At 44.5% G+C, this 18040-nt stretch overlaps 1 protein-coding gene across 1 annotated transcript in view; it reads left to right on the forward strand.

Moving 5' to 3' along the window:
- The first annotated feature begins 2591 nt into the window (after positions 1-2591).
- Positions 2592-18040, forward strand: part of GOLGA4 (golgin A4) — a 172510-nt gene continuing 157061 nt past the window's right edge. Inside the window, exons 1-2 of the mRNA XM_089682387.1 lie at positions 2592-2669; positions 7782-8096. Coding sequence (XP_089538513.1) covers positions 2592-2669; positions 7782-8096 — 393 coding nt within the window. The remainder of the gene's footprint in view (positions 2670-7781; positions 8097-18040) is intronic.

The raw sequence follows: 18040 nt of genomic DNA on the forward strand, positions 1-18040 counted from the left end.
TAGTTGAAATTATTATTGTTTTTAACTTGACCAATATTAGTTTTAATTTGTCAAGTTAAATCCGTTTTAAACCTAAAAAACATAAATAGTATTTTATTGAAGCTTACCAGTCCTTAGATGTGGTGGCTGCATTAGTTATCTTGTTTTAGGCTTTTTTCCTATTGGCCCAGGTGTCCCAATGCAGGCCATGGACAGTTCGTTTATCGGCCGATTTTTCGTCCAAAAGAATAATCGGCCGATTTTTGCACTGTTAGTGGGGCAATGGCATCACCCGATTTTCGCGGTTCCTCCTTATTTCGTTTATCGGTCATGCTGGAAAATTCGTGAAAAACTGCCAATTTTCGCAATCATTGGTGGCAACATCGGTTTACAGAACGAACGATGGACGAACTCGGTCGATGAACCGTCTATGGCCTGCATAAGTCAATAATTTTTCAACTTCCATTAACAGGCCAAGCTGTGTGGCAAAAATGGCAGTTGACACAAACCATTTAACACAGACGGAAACCCCTGTTATTGTAATTGCTTAGAAAGTGTTTACTATGTGGCTTTAATTTGGTAGTCAAGTCCATTTAAATCTGCTAGTGCATCTAAGATTACTCTTTCCAGTGATTTACAACGCTACTGTCCAATGGTGTCTCCTTTGCTTCTCCATCCAGAGTGGAGACAAAGGCAGGAAGTGTATTACTGTCAGGATTACCAGGTGAAAATTAAGGAAAAAAACCTAAAAAAAGAAAACTAATGTAGGCACGACCTTTAATCGTTTCAGTACTGTCGTATGTATGTATGTATGTATGTATATACAGTTGCAAGAAAAAGTATGTGAACCCCTTGGGATTACGTGGAGTTTTGCATGAATTGGGCATAAAATGTGCTCTGAATGTCATCTAAGTTACAACAATAGAAGAACACAGTCTGCTGAACATAATACTACACAAACATTAGATGTTGCCATGGTTTAATTGCACATAACATGTAAACATTCACAGTGCAGGGAGGAAAAAGTATGTGAGGCCCTAGCTTCATGACTTCTCCCAGAGCTAATTGGAGCCAGGAGTGAGCCAACCTTGACTCCAATCAGTGTGATGATATTGGATGTGTTGCTGACAGCTGTCTTGCCCTTAAAAAACACACACCTGTTTTGGGTTTACCGGTTTCAAGAAGCACTGTCTGATGTGAACCATGCCTCGCAGAAAAGAGCTCTCAGAAGACCTACGATCGAGAATTGTTGGCTTGCATGAAGCTGGAAAGGGTTACAAAAGTATCTCCAAAAGCCTTGATGTTCATGTGTCCACGGTAAGACAGACTGTCTACAAATGGAGAAAGTTTAGCAGTGTTGCTACTCTCCCTAGGCGTGGTCGTCCTGTAAAAATGACTGCAAGAGCATAGAGCAGAATGCTGCATGAGGTAAAGAAGAATCCCAGAGTGTCAGCTAAAGACCTACAGAAATCTCTGGCACATGCTAACATTTTTGTTGACACATCTACAATAAGGAAAACATTAAACAAGAATGGAGTACATAGGAGGACACCACGGAGGAAGCCATTGCTGTCCAAAAAGAATATTGCAGCACGTTTGAAGTTTGCAAAAGAGCACCTGGATGTTCCACAGCACTACTGGCAAAATATACTGTGGACAGATGAAACCAAGATTGAGTTGTTTGGGAAGAACACACAACACTATGTGTGGAGAAAAAAAGGCACAGCACACCAACATCAAAACCTCATCCCCACTGTAAAACATGGCGGAGGGAGCATCATGGTTTGGGGCTGCTTTGCTGCCTCAGGGCCTGGACGGATTGTTGTCATTGATGGGAAAATGAATTCCAGAGTTTATCAAGACATTTTGCAGGAAAACATACGACCATCTGTCCGCCAACTGAAGCTCCGCAGAGGATGGGTGATGCAACAGGACAATGACCCAAAGCATACAAGTAATTCAACAAAACAATGGCTGCAACAGCACAGAATACGGCTTCTGGAGTGGCCCAGTCAGAGTCCTGACCTCAACCCGATTGAAATGCTGTGGCATGACCTTAAGAGAGCAATTCACACCAGACATCCCAAGAATATTGCTACACTGAAACAGTTTTGTGAAGAGGAGTGGTCCAAAATGACTCCAGATCGTTGTGCAGGTCTGATCTGCAACTACAGGAAACGTTTGGTTGAGGTTATTGCTGCCAAAGGAGGGTCAACCAGTTAAGTCCAAAGGTTCACATACTTTTTCCTCCCTGCACTGTGAATGTTTACATGTTATGTGCAGTTAAACCATGGCAACATCTAATGTTTGTGTAGTATTATGTTCAGCAGACTGTTCTTCTATTGTTGTGACTTAGATGACGTTCAGAGCACATTTTATGCCCAATTCATGCAAAACTCCACATAATCCCAAGGGGTTCACATACTTTTTCTTGCAACTGTATGTCCTGGTATTGAAGCAGTTTTACCAGGATCATGACTGCAGCTACAGTCATGATCCTGGTATTGTTTTTTAGAGTCAGCGACTCTCTTTTATGTAAAAGTAATCTGAACAGCCATACAGCTGCTGGAATACTTTTACAGGCGGCAGGAGGGAGTCCCTTCCTGCCGGCGATGCCTTTACTGGGATCTCCTGAGCGATCGGGGAGCCCAACAGGGATGCGACCAGTGGCAATATCTTCCTTGGACACAGTGAGTGGAACTGATATTGTCCCTTCCTGCCGGCGATGCCTTTACTTGTCTCTCCTGAGTGATCAGAGAGCCCAATAGGGATGCGACCAGTGGAAACGTCTTCCTTGGACACAGTGAGAGGAACTGATATTGTCCCTTTCTGCTGAAGCTGCCTTTACCAGGATCTCCTGAGCGATCGGGGAGCCCAATAGGGATGCGACCAGTGGCAACGTCTTCCTTGGACACAGTGAGAGGAACTGATATTGTCCCTTTCTGCTGAAGCTGCCTTTACCAGGATCTCCTGAGCGATCTGGGAGCCCAATAGGGATGCGACCAGTGGCAACGTCTTCCTTGGACACAGTGAGAGGAACTGATGTTGTTCCTCTCACTATGTGACATCAGAAACTGGAACCGACAAGGATTTAGTTATTTCTGGTTTTGGTTAATTTGTTTACAAGCTGTTAACTTGTGAAGCAGCAGATCAAACCAATCTCGATCATTGTATGCGTGTTAATACATTCTAATGAATGTATTGAATTCAATAGACTGCATTGATGCCAAAGGGGTTTGCAAAAACACGGCTTTTACCATTTTTGTCTGCTGCTTTTCTCCCTTAAGGAGAGCAGGCGTCTGAAGAATACAGTGCGCATGAACCCTTACAGTATGAATGACTGGCAGCTATATATTATAATAGGCTGAATTATAAGAGGGCAGTAAAATTACATCATTTTTATCTAAAAATGATGTAATTTTACTTCCCTCTTATAATTCAGCCTATTATAATATATGGTCTCCAGTCTTTCATACTGCCCAGAAAAGCTTTATTTTTTTTTTTACGCTTACTGCTAAATCAGCTGGTAGAAAATAGCCAGTTCACATCTGTGCTGTGTGCTGCATTTTATGCTCATTTTACATGCATTTTAGGTGCATCGCCATCAAACTTTGTATTGCGAGCATTTTGATTAACCACTTAAAGGCTGCCCTATAGCACAGGGCTTGAAAAAGCCGCTCGCCAAATGTGAGGAGAAATTCCTCCGTGGCGAGCACAGATGAAGCATGGAGCGACTGCGCCTGCGCTCCAAGCCTCTTTGTGAAGCCGAGTTCCGGTTTCCAACTTCCGGTTTCCGGCTTCTGCGGCACCGCCGCTGAGGGGACTGGTGCAGGAGAGGTGGCATGTGGTTAAAGTAATGCAGTGCCATATCTCAAAACAATGCCATGGTCAGGAAGGCGGGGTAAATCTTCGGGAGGGAAAGTGGTTAAAGCACATCAAAGATGCAGCATGCAGGACTTTTTTTTTTTTTTAAAGCCTGGCACACACAAAGTTTTTTTTCATTCAACCAAGTGGGCTGAACAAAAGAAAAAACTCCCCCACTGTGCCTTTGTGTTCTGACAGGGGGCTACCCCCTGCCAGAACACACTGATCAGCGCTCCTAGCCATTGCCTGCAAGCGTTGATCAGATTTTCCAGCATGTTGTTGGACCACCTTCTGATGGAAAGACAGCTGTAAACAGCGATTGAATGTTGACTGGTTTCAACAGAAGCCTAACACATCTTCATCCTCTAATTCTTCATCCTCTAATTCTTCATCCTCTTATTCTTCATCCTCTTCTTCTTCATCCTCCTCTTCTTCATCCTCTTCTTCTTCATCCTCTTCTACTTCATCCTCTTCTTCTTCATCTTCTTCTACTTCATCCTCTTCTACTTCATCCTCTTCTACTTCATCCTCTTCTACTTCATCCTCTTCTACTTCATCCTCTTCTACTTCATCCTCTTCTACTTCATCCTCTTCTACTTCATCCTCTTCTACTTCATCCTCTTCTACTTCATCCTCTTCTACTTCATCCTCTTCTTCTTCATCTTCTTCATCCTCTTCTTCATCTTCTTCATCCTCTTCTTCATCATCTTCTTCTTCTTCTTCTTCTTCATCCTCTTCTTCTTCTTCATCTTCTTCTTCATCCTCTTCTTCTTCATCCTCTTCTACTTCATCCTCTTCTACTTCATCCTCTTCTACTTCATCCTCTTCTACTTCATCCTCTTCTACTTCATCCTCTTCTACTTCATCCTCTTCTACTTCATCCTCTTCTACTTCATCCTCTTCTTCTTCTTCTTCTTCATCCTCTTCTTCTTCCTCTCCTTCCTCTTCCTCTCCTTCTTCTTCCTCTCCTTCTTCTTCCTCTCCTTCTTTTTTCTTCTTTTTGTCTTCCTCTTGCAGGTCACTGCTCATGCGCAGATTTTTTTATCGGTAAAAAAATTGGCCGATTTGCCCATCATTGCCGTGACAATCGGTCCACCGGCAAAATCGGCCGATTTTTTTCCAACTTTACCGATAAAAAAATCTGCCAAAATACCGAAAAACGGCCGAACAATTAGCCCACTAACGATCCCAAAATCGTCCGATTTTATTTTCGGCTGAAAAATCAGCCGATTTTCGACCCATCTATGGCCCGCATAAGACACAAAACTGCAATTAAGTGTAACTGAGTGTATCAGAAAAGGTGTGTTGCTAGCAGTTCTGTGTGGTTTGTAGGGGATTTGCTTGGTCAGACCAATTTTCTGTCTTAAGACAAGTCATTCTTTTGATGGAAGCTTCCTCATGGGCTGTACATTTGAACCAAAAAATGCACGTGTATTACATTCTAAAAAAAAAGTTTATTTTTTACGATAGTCCATTAAAGGATTGCTGTACCTTTTTTATAGAACTGGTGTGAATTTAGCATCTAACTTTATGCAAATTGTCTGAGCAAGTGTAACAATCTTTACTAGTTTTTTTTACATAATACATACTTACAGAGCTGGTGCCTGGGTCTGTCCCTTGAAATTTGTACTTTTCAGCCAACTGGGAACCACACAGCTGCTGCTTCAAATATTTTCTGGATGGCTCTTCTGTCTTGTGGATCACAATCTCAGTTTGTTACCAAGGGAAGGTTATCCAGTTTTCTAATTTTTAATCTCAATGGTGAATGGCCAATTCCACAGAAATAAGAGGATATAGCGGCACGATGAGGAACAGGCAGAGCCCGGCCATGAGACTTTTGAAGCGGCAGACTTTTAAGAGATAATTATACTAAAATACATCCTTTCCTTTCCTACATATCTCCTTGAATAGATTTGTTCCATTAAAGATAATTATTTTTAAAAACATAGGGCTGCCCAATTTAAATTGTCAAAGTTAAATTTATACAGTCAGGTCCATAAATATTGGGACATCAACACAATTCTAACATTTTTGGCTCTATACACCACCACAATGGATTTGAAATGAAACAAGATGTGCTTTAACTGCAGGCTGTCAGCTTTAATTTGAGGGTATTTACATCCAAATCAGGTGAACGGTGTAGGAATTACAACAGTTTGCATATGTGCCTCCCACTTGTTAAGGGACCAAAAGTAATGGGACAATTGGCTTCTCAGCTCTTCCATGGCCAGGTGTGTGTTATTCCCTCATTATCCCAATTACAATGAGCAGATAAAAGGTCCAGAGTTCATTTCAAGTGTGCTATTTGCATTTGGAATCTGTTGCTGTCAACTCTCAAGATGAGATTCAAAGAGCTGTCACTATCAGTGAAGCAAGCCATCATTAGGCTGAGAAAACAAAACAAACCCATCAGAGAGATAGCAAAAACATTAGGCGTGGCCAAAACAACTGTTTGGAACATTCTTAAAAAGAAGGAACGCTCCGGTGAGCTCAGCAACACCAGAAGACCACGGAAAACAACTGTGGTGGTTGACCGTTGAATTCTTTCCCTGGTGAAGAAAACACCCTTCACAACAGTTGGTCAGATCAAGAACACTCTCCAGGAGGTAGGTGTATGTGTGTCAAAGTCACCAATCAAGAGAAGACTTCACCAGAGTGAATACAGAGGGTTCACCATAAGATGTAAACCATTGGTGAGCCTCAAAAACAGGAAGGCCAGATTAGAGTTTGCCAAACGACATGTAAAAAGCCTTCACAGTTCTGGAACAACATCCTATGGACAGATGAGACCGAGATCAACTTGTACCAGAGTGATGGGAAGAGAAGAGTATGGAGAAGGAACTGCTCATGATCCTAAGCATACCACCTCATCAGTGAAGCATGGTGGTGGTAGTGTCATGGCGTGGGCATGTATGGCTGCCAATGGAACTGCTTCTCTTGTATTTATTGATGATGTGACTGCTGACAGAAGCAGCCGGATGAATTCTGAAGTGTTTCGGGCAATATCTGCTCATATTCAGCCAAATGCTTCACAACTCGTTGGACGCTTCACAGTGCAGATAGACAATGACCCAAAGCAGACTGCAAAAGCAGCCAAAGAGTTTTTTAAGCGAAAGAAGTGGAATGTTATGCAATGGCCAAGTCAATCACCTGACCTGAATCCGATTGAGCATTTCACTTGCTGAAGACAAACCTGAAGGGAAAATGCCCCAAGAACAAGCAGGAACTGAAGACAGTTGCAGTAGAGGCCTGGCGGAGCATCACCAGGGATGAAACCCAGCGTCTGGTGATATCTATGCGTTCCACACTTCAGGCTGTAATTGACTGCAAAGGATTTACAACCAAGTATTAAAAAGTGAAAGTTTGATTTATGATTATTATTCTGTCCCATTACTTTTGGTCTCTTAACTAGTGGGAGGCACATATGCAAACTGTTGTAATTCCTACACCGTTCACCTGATTTGGATGTAAATACCTTCAAATTAAAGCTGACAGTCTGCAGTTAAAGCACATCTTGTTTGTTTCATTTCAAATCCATTGTGGTGGTGTATAGAGCCAAAAATGTTAGAATTTTGTCGATATCCCATTATTATAAAGCTATATAAACATGATCGATAGGCCTTGGTCAAGGATTAACTTTGTTTGTTTGTTTGTTTGTTTGTTTGACTGGCTGTAGTATAATGGAAGAACTTTTGCTTTAAGAAGCAACATGTTTTTTGCAGCTGTTAAATACATGACAGCAGGTTCATACTGAAGTGTGAGATGCTCTGCTGTGAATATTAGGTATTAGTGCAGTCTACTCCAGAATTAATATTTGATTTTGCTGATGACCACCTCCATTTATTTATTTATTTGTTATAAAAGTGCTGTATTTTAACTGTGAATATTATTCAGTTTTTGACATATTTTATAGATTTAAAGTTTAATTATCTTTTCAGAAAAGCGATGGGCAGTCTTTTGCACAGAAGCTGCAGCTTCGTGTCCCTTCAATGGAGTCATTATTTCGTAGTCCTATGAAGGAGACGTTGTTCCGTTCTTCATCAAAAGAATCACTTGTACGAAGCGGTTCACGTGAATCTTTAAATCGAATTGAGTCGGACAGTGCAGGACCTATGTTTGACCCTTCTTCAGATATTGAAAGTGAGACTGAAGATTCTGTGAGCAGTTTGGAGGGACTCAGCAAAGAACAGCTTTTTCATAGGCTGCGAAGAATGGATAAAAGCTTGGGCAATTACCGAGGGAAATATTCTGAGGTAAGAGATTATATAATGATAATAAATACCTCACTGTCCATCGGTTTGCAGTGGCAACAGTAAATACCCCTGGTGTTCAGTGGAAGCAAAGAAAAAAATAAAATTGTTCATTGGTGATACTTACTTGAACACATTCTCCCACACTGCTTTCTCCTTTGTCTTTGGGCCAGAACTACATCAGTACTGTACATTTATTTCCCTGTTGGGCAGAGTGATTAGTAGATCACTGCTCTAGACAGGTAGAGCTATGTGCTGAAACACAAGGAGGATTTTAGCATTTGGCACCCTTTTACCATTCTGTACTGGGCACTGTTGGATCTGGACCTCATAGGCCACGAAATAAAGCTCCTCTGGCTGCCAGTTGGACAGCTTTGATCTAGGCACTCTAAGTACGTTTGCTCATTCTAGAGCTTGAATAGATCGGCTGCTACATTTCGGATGAGACTTCTAAGTCTAACTATAACTAGTCTTGAGGTAGCGCCAACAATGGTTGGGCAATGGGAGCCTATGAGTGACGTCATGGCTCCCGGAATTCCATACTATCACTGAGCGCGCCCTCCTCTTGTGGTCATATGATCCTGCAGCTCTGTGTAATGGAGTGCTCGACAACGGCTGTGAAATCCAGGAGCCATGATGTCACCCATAGGCTCCCATTGCCCTACCATTGTTGACACTACCTCCTCTCCCCTACAGCACCTTAGTGACAAAGGGCAGCCAGAGCTGCGGGATCACATGACTGGCTCAGAACAGACTAAAAATAGATAAGAATAGGGAGGGGGGCATTTATAGGAATAGTTATAATCTGACTTTTTTTTTTTTTTCCACTTTAAGGCTTAGATTTAGGTTGAAAAAAATTGCAGGTCTCTATTAAGATCAAAAAGTCCAACTCCTGCCAAAACATTTTTTTTTTTTTTAACTTTTGAACATCTTCTGTTGCTGTCCATTGATGAGATTTCCCTTCACATTTTCCCCTGTGACACCAACAAGGGGTAACTTGAGTCACTGGGTTAGAAAGACATGGATGGAAATTAAAAAAAAACAAATGCAGAGGTTTTAACCTTTCCTCATTTTATTAAAAGTGATTTTGTTGCTCTCTTTCTCCCTAATGTAGACATAGACAGCCATAAAAAACTGAGTGAGGTTCCAACACTTCTTCTCTCTATCCTAAACAAAGGAAATAAAAGTTTTTGCTGAGGTTTTACTTTGTTTTACCAAAACCATGTTTGCGGTTCTCATTTTATCTACTTTTACATTTTTGAGAAATAATGGAATATTTGTTGTGTGTAGAGTTAACACTGTTACCTACAGGTAAGCAAGCTCGTTAAGGGCCCTATATTAGTCTACTCGTTGTAGGATGCAGTCTCTGTGCCTCCTACTTAAAGTGGTTCTAAAGGCTAAACAATATTTATTTTAATGTATTCCCAGCATTTAGTTAAAAAATATCCCAGTAATAATGTTGTCCCCTCAATTCCGTATTGACTTACCTGAGCCTACACTCAATCCAGCGCTGTGCCTGTTTAAAGCAGCTCTCTCCCCGCTCTCATAGGTTTTGGCTATGTCAAGGTCCTACCTTTTCCCAGAGGTTATGCTGCTCCATGTGCTGGCATCCATCTTGGATTTCTGCAGAGCATGGTGGGAGTCTTTTATGCCTTCAGGCCTCTGCGGTCCATCCCCCAGAGGGGTGTGATTGATCACATATAAGCCTGTTGTCCGCACATGCCCTTTGCTTTTGTGTCTTGTGTGTTAGTGTGACTATAGCTCTGTTTATACTCTCGTGGCTCTCCTGGAATCTGACTCGGCTTTTGACTGACCTTTCTCTGCGTTTTCCATTGATCTGACCTTCCGTTGCTGAACCCGGCCTGTGACCTGTTATTCTTGTCTACCGTTCTGTACCGTCTGTCCCGTTGTTATCGACCCGGCCTGCCCGACTACTCTTTGTCTATCTGGTCCCTACCAGCCACACACCATTGGCGGCGGCCATTACCGCAGCTGGGGTGTCTCGGGGGTCGCGACCTGGTTCCTGGCTGCATCAAGTCCATCCCCACCATCAGGGGCCCTGGTGAAGGGCAGCCTGGGACTTAGACTCCGCGCCCTGAGGGACTCCGGTCTGTGGGTGGTGGTTGTCGTCAGTCAGTGCGTGATCCTGCCCTGACAGGCTATTGGCCATTGGCTCCTGTTGCTTTCAGTCAAATCCTGAGAGGTGGGGGGAACTTCCTATAAGGATGCACCGAGAAGAGGAGGAGCCTGGAGCACCAACTGGGGGCCCCAAAAGAGGAGGTTTGGGGCTACTCTGTGAAATACCATTGCACAGAGCAGGAAAATATAACATTAATAAAAAAAAAAAACCCGAGCCTTTTTAACCCTTTTGCTTTCAGGCCCTGCTCTCCGCTTTTTAAAAATGGTTAGACCATGTTTGCAATTTTTCCATTGCTTTTTTTATTTTCCCTTACAGTTTTCAGAGTTTGTAAAAGACCCCCCAAACAATACAATTTCTGAAAGCACATGACCAGTAGCATAAAATGAAGGTGCTACTGATTTTTAAGGAACTGTAATATTTGCGCAAATGACTATCAAAACAAAATTTTTGCTAAAATGCACTAAAATCATTATTAGCAGATACAAGCTGCAAATTTTGCAAACTTCCTGCCTAATTCTTGCTAAATATAAAAGCTAAAACTGCATCCCAATTAATATGAAAGGGACGTACAGCATATAGACCTGGCCAGCTGGAAGCAGTGCTGAATGGTCTGTACACCATATGGACCTGGCAGCAAAAGGGTTATGTTTGACAAAGGTTTTGCAGATTTTTTTATATAGCCTAATATTCTACTAAGATAAGCTCTTTGCGGCTTCATTTAAGGTACCTTTTATGTGACAAATTACAAATCACTTAGGAAACAGATTTTAACTTTCTTCTTATTAAGTTGTGTTTTGATAAAATTGTTAAACCTAAACTCCAGGCAGATATAAAAGACACAGCTATGCAGTAATTTAAACTGTACATTATTTATTTGTTTATTTTTAAGGAGAGCAGTATAAGTATCTGAATTTTTCCTGCTATCGGGCTCTTGCATTTTTTTGTACAGCAGAGCTCAAAAAGAGAAGGGTAAAGCAGCACAAGGAGCAAATTAAGTGTGCTGAAAGGGGGATGCTGATAGGATATAACATTGTGATAGGGCTGTGCTGTGTGACAGAGCTGTTTAAATTTTAGGACTGGACTTTATTTTTTTTGTAAGGCTTTTGTTTATCACCTTTCTGTTCTGTTTTATAGACTCTTTCCCACTCTTTGATCAAAACCTTTGTACGGGGGGAGGGGATCCCCTGTGACTCTGTGGGATCTGAATTTGTTTTTTTTCTGCACTTGAGCAACTGCATTTGAATCCATTCGAGGCATTTCTCTCTCTACCCTCACCCAAAAGGTAGTGGATCTTGTAGCCATCGCCCATGCAAAGTGAGTTACCGGACTGGCGGCCTTCTCTTGAAAGGAACCTTTTCTGGGTTTGCAAAGGGATAAGGTTGTGTTGATGGCCAGGACTTGTTTCTTGACTAAGGTAGTTTCTGCCTTTCACACAAAAAATGGCAACTGTCCCAACCTATAACCAGCCTTAGCAGTAAGGTGCGCATTGAAGGGCAATGCACATCGCAAACCAACAAAGGATTTCCCAGCAACACTTACCAGCCAGCCTGTGAAACAACCAGCTTGGCCCTGTCTAACGGTTTGCGTTAAAAACAGAGGGTTTTGTTTGCACACATTTGCAAATACATGCGTAAGCCACAGTCCCACGTCAAGGGTCCTCTGTATACTGTGGACCTAACTAAAATGTCCAAAGCCTCCATAGTAGGAGCACATGTATCAATGGATAGGTTAAGGGCAGGTGTTCCTGGAGGAGCCCATCCTTCCTTAAAGGTACAGGTACTGTCAGGGATCACCGCGACGCATGAGTCTGCACATGCGTAGGTGTCCGACAAGACATGCAGGTAGGCGGGCACTAGGACCCAGGCGCGACTTTCAGTGCCGGGCGGGCTATTTAAACCAGCCCTGCACAGACACAAGTTGCCGTATGGTCTTCTTACCCTGATTCGTTGCTGACCCTGCTGGATCCTGACTTCGTTGACTTCTCCTGCTCTGACCCCTGGCTCGTTTGACTACTCTTCTGGATAATTCTACTGATCTGATTTCCTGTTACCGAACCCGGCGAGTGACTTGACTATTCTTTGTCTGCTGCCTTGTACCACGCTGATCCCACTGTTACCGAACCGGCCTGTCTGACCACGCTTATTGCCCTGCTATCCATCCGCCCTGCACGGATCTGGTCACCACTGCTCAGGCCCATCCGCCTCTTCACGTCAGGCTCTCCACCTGTACACACTTCTGGCGGATCCCTCTACCACAGGTGGGTGTACTCAGGGGCTGCGACCTGGTCTCAGTCTGCTCCAAGTCCATCCCCACCATCAGGGGCCTTGGTGAACAGCAGACTGGGGCTTAGATTCCGCGCTCTGGGGAATCCTATTCTGTGGAGTGCTAGAGGTACCGCCAGGCGGTGTCTGACAGGTACGCACGTGACGCACATCTTTACCAAAATGACAGCAAAGGCATCCAGTGTGTCCCTGTGTCCAAATGAGCCAACTACAGCCATCGTCCATGTAAAGTGAGTTACTGGACGGGCGGCCTTCTCTTGAAAGGAACCATTTCTGGGTTTGCAAAGGGATAAGGTTGTGTTGATGGCCAGGACTTGTTTCTTGCCTAAGGTAGTTTCTGCCTTTCACACAAAAAAAGGCAAACGTCCCAACCTATAACCAGCCTTTGCAGTAAGGTGCACGTGGAAGGATAATGCACCTCGCAAACAAATAAAGGATTTCCCAGCAACACTTACCAGCCAGTCTGCGAAACAACCAATTTTGGCCCTGTTTCTGCCTTTCACCTCAACCTAGACAATGTTTGTCTGTCCCTCTGCCCAGCTCCATTTCACCAAAAGGAAGTTTCCCTTCATTGTCTGGATGCGGTTATCTTTAAGTCGCTTCTTCTTTCAGGGAAACGGATTCCTTTTTGTAATTCTGGATGGACTCTGCATGGGTGCAACCGATTCTTGTTCTACCATCTGTAGGTGGCCTACTGCAGACCATTAGCCTAGCTTATGGTCTCAAGGATCAGGTTCTACCTTTGTCTTTCAAAGCACACTTTACTAGATTTGTGATTTCTTTTTGGGTTTTTTGGCATCCTCTTAGATTTCCAAGGCTTCCACGTGATCTTTTGTTTGCAGATTCTTTAAGTTCTACCAGGTGGACATTTTGGCTTCATCTGTGCCAGTTCCAGATGTAAGGTCCTGTAGACAGTCCCCAATTACTCTGGCAAGTTAACATTTCTTTGCTGTGTTGGCCACACCACGGTTGTGCTGTTTTAAAATATTACTGTGTCTTTTAATGAACTGTAAAGAAAATAGGATTCTTTTTGCTTTGCAGGGACACAGCTCCAGCCCCTATGTCAGTGATGGCGAACCTATGGCACGCGTGCCAGAGCTGGCACGCAGAGCCATCTCAGTGGGCACGCCAGGAAGAAGAGGAAGAACGTGCTCTCCTGCGCACCCCCGGGGGGCGCGCGCCGGGCGATCTCCGTGATCGGACACAGCTGATCACGTGACGTGGTAAAAGGCCAATCACAGCGGCCTTTTACCACGTGATCAGCCGTGTCCAATGACACGCTGATCACCGGGAAATGCAAATGCCGGTTCTCGGCTGCACTTTCCTCATGCTGTCAGATCGTGAGGAAAGTACTGCCGAAAACCGGCAGTTGTCAGAGCAGGAAACGGCACTGATCATTAGGGTCACTGATCATCAGTGCCCTGATGATCGGTGCCCAGCAGTGCCACACACAAGTTCCGCCCACCTGTGCCCAGCAATGCACCCGCCTGTGCCCAGCAGTGTGCCCACCTGTGCCCAGCAATGCACCCACCTGTGCCCACCAGTGCCACCACCTGTGCCAACCCACCAGTGCCGCCCACCTGTGCCCACCAGTGCCACCCACCAGTGCCCATCAGTGCAGCCCAGCAGTGCTGCCAGTCAGTGCCACCAGTCAGTGCTCAGCGGTTGTGCCAGTCAGTGCCCAGCAGTGATGTCAGTCAGTGCCACCTATCAGTGCTGTCTATCAGTACCCATTATCAGTGTCCCCTATCAGTGCCACCAATCAGTGCCGCATATCAGTGCCACCTATCTGTGACACCTCGTTAGTGCTGCCCATCAGTGCCACCCATCAATGATGCCCAGCAGTGCCGCTGGTCAGTGCCGTCTGTCAGTGCCTCCAGTTGGCGCTATTAGTCAGTGCCGCTTGTCAGTGCCCATCATTTCCTGCATATCAGTGCATCATCAGTGCCTCCTCATCAATGCTCACCAGTGCCGCCTCATCAGTGCTACCTATCTGTGCCGCCTCATCAATGCCGCCTATCAGTGCAGCCTCACCAACGCACATCAAAGAAGAAATATTACCTGTTTGCAAACTTTTAGAATAGAAGCAAAGAAAACCTTTTATGTTTTAAATTTTTTGCTCTTTTTTCATTTATAGTGCAAAAAATAAAACACCCAGTGGTGAATAAATACCACCAAAAAAAGCTCTATTTGTGTGAAAAAATGATAAAAATTGCATATGGTTACAGTGTTGCATGACCGCACAATTGTCATTGTTAAGTGCAACAGCGCTGAAAGCTGAAAATTGTCCTGGGCAGGAAGGGGGTAGAAGTGCCCTGTAGGCAGGAAGAGGGTAGAAGTGCCCTGTAGACAGGAAGAGGGTAGAAGTGCCCTGTAGGCAGGAAGGGGGTAGAAGTGCCCTGTAGACAGGAAGGGGGTAGAAGTGCCCTGTAGGCAGGAAGGGGGTAGAAGTGCCCTGTAGGCAGGAAGGGGGTAGAAGTGCCCGGTAGGCAGAAAGAGGGTAGAAGTGCCCTGTAGGCAGGAAGGGGGTAGAAGTGCCCTGTAGACAGGAAGGGGGTAGAAGTGCCCGGTAGGCAGAAAGAGGGTAGAAGTGCCCTGTAGGCAGAAAGGGGGTAGAAGTGCCCTGTAGGCAGGAAGGGGGTAGAAGTGCCCTGTAGGCAGGAAGGGGGTAGAAGTGCCCGGTAGGCAGGAAGGGGGTAGAAGTGCCCTGTAGGCAGGAAGGGGGTAGAAGTGTCCTGTAGGCAGGAAGGGGGTAGAAGTGCCCTGTAGGCAGGAAGGGGGTAGAAGTGCCCGGTAGGCAAGTGATTAATTCCAGTGTTGGCACTTTGAAATAAAAAAGTTGGTTTTGTGTTGCAGTTTGGGCACTCGGGCTCAGAAAGGTTGGCCATCACTGCCCTGTGTGTTTATCATCATGCTCTCTGTACTGATTTACTACAAAACTGAGATGTGCTGGTGGTAGAAGAGGTGATCTTGGGCCGGCCTGCAGTTTGTTGTTTGCCATTATCTGTCCTCTTGAAGGCAGCAGTATAAACCAAAGGTTAAAGACTTCCTGTACCCCTCAATGGACTCCAAGAAAAAATAAGTTTGCAGGGAGCACAGAAATCCTATTTTCCATTCCCATTGTGTTAGGAAATCTTGTGTAAAGTAAGGAAAGTGTGTACCATGATTGACTGGTTCATGTTCTGTTCAGTCTTGTGCTATTTCTTTACATGGGGTGTTATACTTACAAGTAGATTACAGATTGCTGAATGCAAATATGTCCAAGCTAGTAATTCAATGTTTCCTATTGCCTCTGCGTGTATCTCTTGTCAGCCAGTGCACATTCTTTATGTCATGTAGGAGGAATGACATGCCAGACTGGGAAATGTCCAACACAAATCATCTGTCAAAGCTGTCTTTCACAAGACACCTTTTGTCTGGGTGAGAGTGGAACATTGTTTCATGTTCAAGCAAATGTGTGCATGGTGACCTGGCCACCACAAAGGCATGTTTTTTTTCTCGTCTAATACATATGTCTGCTGCAACTTTACATTCTCATGTTCAGCATGCAGTTATTTTATTGTGTTATATTCTCATCCAGTTCACAGGAAAACTAAAATGGCTAGACATTATTTACTTTATCCACATGCCGCCCAGCCACTAGAAATACGGTGGCAGGGCGGCCTGGCTGGGCAAAACCACGGTTTAAAACGTGTGTTTGCAAAATAGGTAGGGGGCGCGCGAGGTGCGCCACCGCCCTACATGTCCCACCGATCGTTACCGGCTGTGTCCCGGCGATTAGCGGCAATCACTGACAGAGAGCAGTGCTGCAGTAGCTCTGCTTTCTGTCAGTTCCCTGTCAGCTCCTGACATGCTGAGCTGGAGAGAAGAGTTTATCTCTCCTGATAAGCGTGTCCCCTCCCACCCCCCCCATGCAGTACACACCCCCGCCCCCCTAGTAAAACACTCCCCTCACACAGTTAACCCTTTCAGTAAATTATAAAGTTTTAACCCCTTCCTTCCCAGTGCCATTAGTACAGTGTCAGTGGTTTTTTTTTTTTTTTTTTGCACTGATCAATGTATTGGGATGTCAGTGACCCCAAGTCAGTTCTGCCGCAGTCCCGCCATAAGTCGCTGATCGCCGCCATAAGTCGCTGATCGCCGCCATTATTAGTATAAAAATTTTTTTTTAAATCCCAGTGTAAGGGACCGCCTGGCGGTACCACTAGCACGCCACTGAATAGGCGTCCCCAGCGCACGGAGTCTAAGTCCCAGGGTGCTTGTTCACCAGGGCCCCTGATGGTGGGGATGGACTTGGAGCTCCCTGAGACCAGGTCGTGACTACTGGGAGCGTCCGTCAGTGGTAGTAGTATGCGCAAGGGGCTCCCACGGGGAAGAGTCTGATGTGAGGAGGTCAGAAGACCCCACTGCACGGGATGGATGGATGGATGAGCAAGGTCAGACGGGCCGGGTCGGTAACAGAGAGGGCGGCAAGGTACAAGGCAGCGGGCATAGAATGGTCGGGTCACACGCCAGGTTAGCAACAGCAGGTCAAATCCAATAGGGGGCATTCAGGAGAGAGGTCAGGCAAAGCAAGGGTCAGAATAGGAGAAAACAGCAAGGTCAGGTACAATCCGGGTCAATAATTTACAGGGTACAGGATGCAGGAAAGACCAGAAGGCACTGAATGACAGCTCAGGGCCATTTAAATATCCCGCCCTGCGCTGCCATTGGTGCCCAGCGGGCGGCCGCGGCTTCTACTGCGCATGCGCGAACTCGAACGCCGCGGCCGGCCCGGACCTAGTGCCCGTGTCCCTGCACAGGGCGGTGCACTGCGCCTGCGCCGGGACCATCGCGGCAGGGATCGAGGAGATCCCTGACACCCAGTATCTTTCCCACCATTTGTAAACGCTATAACTTTCACGTAAACCAATTAATTTACACGTATTGGGTTTTTTTTTTTTTTTTTTTAGCAAAGACATGTCGCAGAATGCATTTTGGCTGAAATTTATGACGAAATTTGATTTTTAAATTTTTTTTACTGGACATGTTTTATAGCAAAAAGTCCAAAATATTGTTTTTTTCCCTCAAAATTGTCAGCCTTTTTTTTTTTTTTATAGCGCAAAAATAAAAACCACACAGGCGATCTAATACCACCGAAAGAAAGCTCTATTTGTGTGAAAAAAGGACATAAATTTCATTTATGTACCGTATTGCATGACCGCGCAATTGTCCGTTAAACTAGCACAGCGCTGTATAGCAAAAAAATGGCGTAAATTGCAGTATCTATACCATAGTTTGTAGACGCTATAACTTCCACACAAAGCAATCAATATACACTTATTGGGATATATTTTACCAAAAACATGGAGCAGAATACATTTTGGCCTAAATTTATAACCAACTTTGAGTTTACTATATATTTTTTATAGCTAAAAGTAAAAATATCGTTTTTTCTTCAAACTTTTTGGTCTTTTTTTATTTAAAGCGTGAAAAATAAAAAGCGCACAGGTGATCAAATACCACCGAAAGAAAGCTCTATTTGT

This window comes from Staurois parvus, unplaced genomic scaffold (assembly GCF_062004578.1).
Source record: "Staurois parvus isolate SC_StPar_1 unplaced genomic scaffold, SC_StPar_1.0 ptg000288l, whole genome shotgun sequence".
In the NCBI taxonomy this organism is placed as follows: Eukaryota; Metazoa; Chordata; class Amphibia; order Anura; family Ranidae; genus Staurois; species Staurois parvus.